Source organism: Macaca thibetana, chromosome 2, assembly GCF_024542745.1.
Source record: "Macaca thibetana thibetana isolate TM-01 chromosome 2, ASM2454274v1, whole genome shotgun sequence".
NCBI lineage: Eukaryota > Metazoa > Chordata > Mammalia > Primates > Cercopithecidae > Macaca > Macaca thibetana.
Window position 1 is genome coordinate 83,135,343 of NC_065579.1, and position 6,000 is coordinate 83,141,342.

General features: G+C 35.1%; 1 protein-coding gene across 3 annotated transcripts in view; it reads left to right on the top strand.

Moving 5' to 3' along the window:
* The window catches only part of MFN1 (mitofusin 1), a 44,767-nt gene extending 39,192 nt beyond the window's left edge, over positions 1–5,575 (top strand). For all 3 annotated transcript variants that reach the window (XM_050778310.1, XM_050778311.1, XM_050778312.1), the window contains 2 exons: positions 2,378–2,512; positions 4,326–5,575. In XM_050778310.1, the coding sequence (XP_050634267.1) occupies positions 2,378–2,512; positions 4,326–4,404 (214 nt within the window). In that variant the 3' untranslated portion in view covers positions 4,405–5,575. The remainder of the gene's footprint in view (positions 1–2,377; positions 2,513–4,325) is intronic.
* Positions 5,576–6,000: the final 425 nt, after the last annotated feature.

Below are 6,000 nucleotides of genomic sequence, written 5' to 3' on the forward strand. Positions count from 1 at the left end.
ATGGCACAATCTCGGCTCACTGCAGCCTCCACCTCCCGCATTCGAGTGAGTAGCTGGCACGTGCCACCACACCCAGCTAATTTTTTTTTTTTTTTTTTTTTTTGAGACAGAGTCTCACTCTGGAGTGCAGTGGCGCGATCTCGGCTCACTGCAACCTCTGCCTCCCGGGTTCAAGCCATTCTCCTGCCTCAGCCTCCTGAGTAGCTGGGACTACATGTGCCCGCCACCACACCTGGCTGGTTTTTTTTGTATTTTTAGTAGAGATGGGGTTTTCACCATGTTGGCCAGGATGGTCTCAATGGTCTCCTGACCTCATGATCCACTTGCCTCGGCCTCCCAAAGTACCGGGATTACAAGCATGAGCCTCCACACCCAGCCCTATGCCCAGCTAATTTTTTTTTTTTTTTTTTTTTTTTGTATTTTTTTTTAGTAGAGCCAGGGTTTCACCGTGTTGGCCAGGCTGTCAAACTCCTGACCTCAAGTGATCCACCTGCCTTGGGCTCCCAAAGTGTTGGGATTACAGGCGTGAGCCACTGCGCCCAGCCAGATCTTTGTGGTTTATTAATTAAAAAAACTGAATGAATAGAGAGGTAGGCTGGCCAAGCAGTCTAAGAAAGCTGAATGAATTCTTAGCATTTAACAAATGAACTTAATGGTAGGCAGACTCCTGATTTCATGGTGAGTGTAATGTATTTTTGCTCTCGCGGTTCGAATTTATAAGTTAAATGCTATTTTATTTTTAGATCTTAGGAGAATTTTATTATAACATATACCTAAGTCGACCCGGTTTCTGCTTTTATGCAACTTAAATATTTGTTTCATTCATGTGGTAAAAATACATAGAACTCCAGTCAAGTCAGGGTACAGTATTCTGTATTTGGATGCCTCTTGAGAGCAGAATTTAAAAATTCTTTGAGTTCAAGATAACTTCAGTTTAATGGGAGAAACTAACATTTACATAATTATAATACAAAGTAAGAGTGATAAGAAATATAAAAAGAAGATAAACTATTATCATAAGACAAGGCTGTACAAGTTACTTAAATCATGAAGGATAGTAGATCAATAAAGGTTTCCTAGAGGAGATGTGTAGCATATGAGATTTGAACACGCTGTATCAGAAGATGAGATGGAGACCACAACCCAAATCAAAAGTGAGAAGGTAAGGGGAAAGGAATGCATTCAAGGACATGAAGAGAAAAATTTCAGTGTGGCACGTGTATATAAGCTGTGTACATACATTCAGTTATTGACGTCATGGCAGGATGTGGCCTTGTCTGTATGTGTAGATTGGGGTTTGGATAATTAGGAATTCTGAGAGTGATGTCACCAACACTCAGCTCTAAAACAAATAACTTTACAGTCGTATATGAAATTGTTCAGACTCAGGAGACAGGAATTGCTGGAACGGTAAACTGTTTCAGATACAAAATCAAAGCCTGAAGTAACAGTTAATAATTGCAGAGAATGGTTACCAGGAGACCTCAAATTTGAGGAATTTGTTCATTTATTCATTCATTCATTTATTGACTAAGTTTTTTGAGCCTCTATTTTATTTGATAGTTGTAATTTATATTAAGAATGAGTTTTCATCTAACATATTTGGACATCCAAAGAAATCAGCTGAAATTCATATAAATAAAAACAAAGTTAATGTAGCTTTCCATGCATTGATTATCAAACATTTATTAATTGGCTCCCATGTAGCAATTCATGCTAGGGGTTATGGGAAATAAAAACTTGACTTGATCCTCTTTCTTAGAAGACTTGGCACATTAATGGAGGCAACCTCAAATAATATCTCAATTAAAATAAACTAAGTAAATATTTAATATTTAACAAAATATTAAAAGAATGACACATGCTTCATGTCTAATACTGGGATTTGGTGGAATAGGAAGAGGTATGCTCCCATTTAAAAATATAATGTTTGCCAAAGTTGCTATATTAATTAGCTCTCAAATATAACCCTTTGATTCTAGAAATATTGTTAAATTTTGCTATAGTAAGGTATTTTTGCCTATGTCACGAAAGTTCGTGGAATTTTTTTTCTGTTCCTGATAATTTCTTACTTTGATTGGGCAGGGTCCCGAGCATGAGTAAGGTTTATTGTGCTTCTGAAGAAACAGACCTGTCTTTTGTCTTTATGTAGCTTGTTCTTGTTCACAGCCATATAGCAGAGGTAATATCGTCTCTTGAGCCAGGATAAAATTCAGCCCACTAGTGCCATATCTTCCCTCTTAGCATTCTTAGTGTTCTGATTCCCTATAGTTTAGAAGATTTTTAAAACTTGTGTTCTCCTTTTTATGTGAGCTTTAAATTAAAGCTTATTCATTTTTGAAGACATTTATGACTGCTTCTAAATTTTTATTTTAAGAAAAATGGCTACCACTTTTGCTCGCCTGTGCCAACAAGTTGATATTACTCAAAAGCAACTGGAAGAAGAAATTGCTAGATTACCGAAAGAAATAGATCAGTTGGAGAAAATACAAAACAATTCAAAGCTCTTAAGGTATGTAAACCTTTCTTCTCAATAATTTGAACATTTACTTGTCTCATTACAAAATATGTAAAATTATTAATGAATTTGTATTCATACCTAATAGCTCTTTGTGTTGGTTTGAATGAAAATCTTCCATATTGAATTCCATGTGTTTTGCAGTTTCACCGAAGGCTAATTTCAACAAGAAAACAAATCTGAATCGAAAGAAACTTTATAGATCCAAATTTACTCTTCATTAGGCTATATTTGTCCCTTTCAGAACAGAAGTTGTATGATTAAAAGTGGTTTTTAGTTGTATATGTTCAAGACTCATAACTTCTGTTTTCATGGGAGACTATTGATTGTGCATACTTAAATCATAACAAAAGTAAGATTTCCTGATAAAATGTGGATTTCTAGTTTGATATGATTCATTATATATTATTTAGGGTCTAATGAAATTTGCTTTTGGGGACAAGACTGAAAGTGTCACCATTCGGTCTGTAGTTGGGAATTCTTACTCAGTGCTTAAGAACTTAACTTTCAGCTTTCTTACTTATGCTTACCCATTAGGCTCGCTTGTCAGAATGTCTTGGAAGAACGATTAAACCTCATTTAGTCCCTGCTGTTACTTCTAGGACACATACTACACAAAATTGCCCGTGTAAGAATAGCTTAGTAGTCAGTGTTTACAAATTGGAGGGACTGTCTTTGTGACCTGGATTTTTGGACATGTGCTTAAAACACCCATAGTAGTGATTATCCATAGTGTCTTCATCTGACCAACACACGTGTTCATTGCACCTTAGTTTCAAAATCTCTGGAAAAGATGACTGCCTGTCATTTAGATATTTCCACCCTCACCCACCCATGTGAATTGTATGCATTCGATTGCTCCTATTTTAAGTCAGCTCATCCCAAATATACCTTTCAAATTTCGTGAAACTGCAGTAGAAATTGGTTTTTTGTCTTAACCTTAAACTTAACCCTGTAAGTTTTTGTGGTTAATTTTGGTTTTGATTTATTCAGCTTTTGATAGAGAAATACCTAGGTAAGTTTTTAAGTAGTATTTCATTTTGTTATAATAAAACAAATGATAAAATAGATTATTGGCATTAGTCATGTAGCTTTCTGATTTGGGAAAGACTGGCTTGAATAAGTGTGAATATTTTTGGTCTGCTAATAATTTTTCTAATAGAAAAAAGTTTAAAAAAATCAAATACCATAATATTTGGAATCTCCATTTTTTACTAGATTAGGCTCAGCCATTTGAATAGAATTTAATGTGCTAACGCTGCAGGAGAGCTACCTCAAGAAATATATACAGTAGAGTTCAGAGCTGATGTACACTTCACTTGTGTGACCTGAAGCATATGCACGCAGGAATAAAGTAAAACAAGACCCCTCCCTGCTCCATAATGGAGAGAGAGAGCCCACGCAATAAATATGTGCCCTGGCATAGTATGAGAATGGGAAACAAATCTGGTTTTCTGACAGTTTTAGTTCCAATTTTCCTCTCTTGTGGGCATTTGGCTGCATCAAGGATGAATCTAGTGTTTAAAGGAAATATTTTTGGTATGCCATTGCCGCTGTAACATCTGCTAGTTTCCTTATATGTCCGTAAGAAACACTCTGTACTTTGTGCATTATTTAAAGGGAATTTGCAAGCATAATCATGACTCTAGGTAACTTAGGATATAACTCCCGTGTAAGATGTGATTCCACTGTCTGTTATGCTCTTCGTTGTTTATTACTAAAGTTTTTGTCTTTTAATAATGGATGGAATACACTTTTCTCCTTGACTTTTATGGTAATTAGATTGGTGTTTTTTTTTTTTAATTAGAAATAAAGCTGTTCAACTTGAAAATGAGCTGGAGAATTTTGCTAAGCAGTTTCTACCTTCAAGCAATGAAGAATCCTAACAATAGAGATTACTTTGGTGACCATGATGGGAGGAAATGAAACTTGTAAGATTGGGACAGTTGTTATTTTTATGAAATGACTTTAAATATGAATTGTACTAACTGTACCTAAATAGCAAAGCCCTGTGTAGATTCTGGTAATGATCTATCTCAGGGTATGTGTATTTTTGAAGAGTGTTATGTCCTTAGTTTTAATTTTGGGTAAAGAAAGGGCTAAAATCATGAATTAGTTACAAGCAACAGTACCAACTTATGTGACCCCTGAGGGGTGGGGCTGTGAGCTCTTAATTTGTTTTTGATTCTGAAAAACTCTGCTTCCTGGCATCCAGGAGTTAGAGATTGAGCCTTTCATCTTCTTTCTCAAAACTAGTTTTTGATGCTTTCTTTCATGGGAATAGTCACTTTTTAATTTTATTTAATAAATTGCATTGCTAGAACCACCAAGGAGTGTGGAATGTCCTTGAGTGTATTATTTATGCAAGTTACAGTCACTTTGCCATCATGGCAGCTATGTGAACCACTAATAAATGTGCTGTTTTTACTTTTTATTCCCATTAAAACTGACGTGAAACAGGATAAAAAGCTTGTTATGGTCACTTATAAGTATCTGAGTCTAAGTAATTTCCTTAAATGTTTCTAAAGAAACATTTTCAGCTTTGCTCCAATTATGATTACAATAAGGAAAGCTTTCCTAGCGCAATTTTAGGAGTAAAGTTTGAAGAGATAAAAATAGCCAAAGATAGGAGAGGTCTGAATTTTGAATGATAACAGTGATGTTTTAAAAAAGGTGTTCTTCAGGAGGCATTTGTCTAGGATATTGCTGGATTCTACCCCATTGGAGGCTTTTAATTTTATTTGTATGAATTTTCCAGGGTTTCATCAAAAATTATTACTGTATTTTTTACCTTAATGAAAGATTTTGGGTTCAAATATCTTTCTATATTAAAAGCTGATTGAGTCTGTACACATGTAAATTATGCCTAGTAGAGGTTCTGTTGACTTTCTTCCCCACTGTGGAAGAGGCCAGTTTTGCCTCCATTTGCACATTCATTTCAGTATTTCTGATCAATAAATGTAACGTTTACAAAATTCTCCCTTGAGCTGGTAGAAATGCCTCACCAGTTTCCTCTTTAATGAATCAACTAAAATCTCTGAAGTTAAAAAAAATTGATTGAAACTCAGATGGAATGGAAATGTACAAAAATGACACCATTCTAGGAATTTGCTAGACAAAATATAGGACTACCAGATCAGTATCTCCTAGACACTTGTTAGAAATGCACAATCCCAGGGAACACAGTACATTTGGCTACGTGTAGTTTATGCTTCCTTTTCATGGGAGGGATAAAATTTAAGGCTTTTTTTCTTTGAATACACAATCCTTCCTTTTCTATGCCTTTTAAGGCTTCTAGATGCTACTCAGCCTTTTTACAGCAGGTGCAACTCTATTTTTCAAGATATCTTAGGAGATAACACTAGGCCATTGAAGCCTTTCAAAAATATATTTTTATGCAAATTAACACTAGAATGCAGTATACTAATGCAAATTAATTTTGGTGTTTAGCTTTTATTGCTGATTTATAACCCAAGAAATGG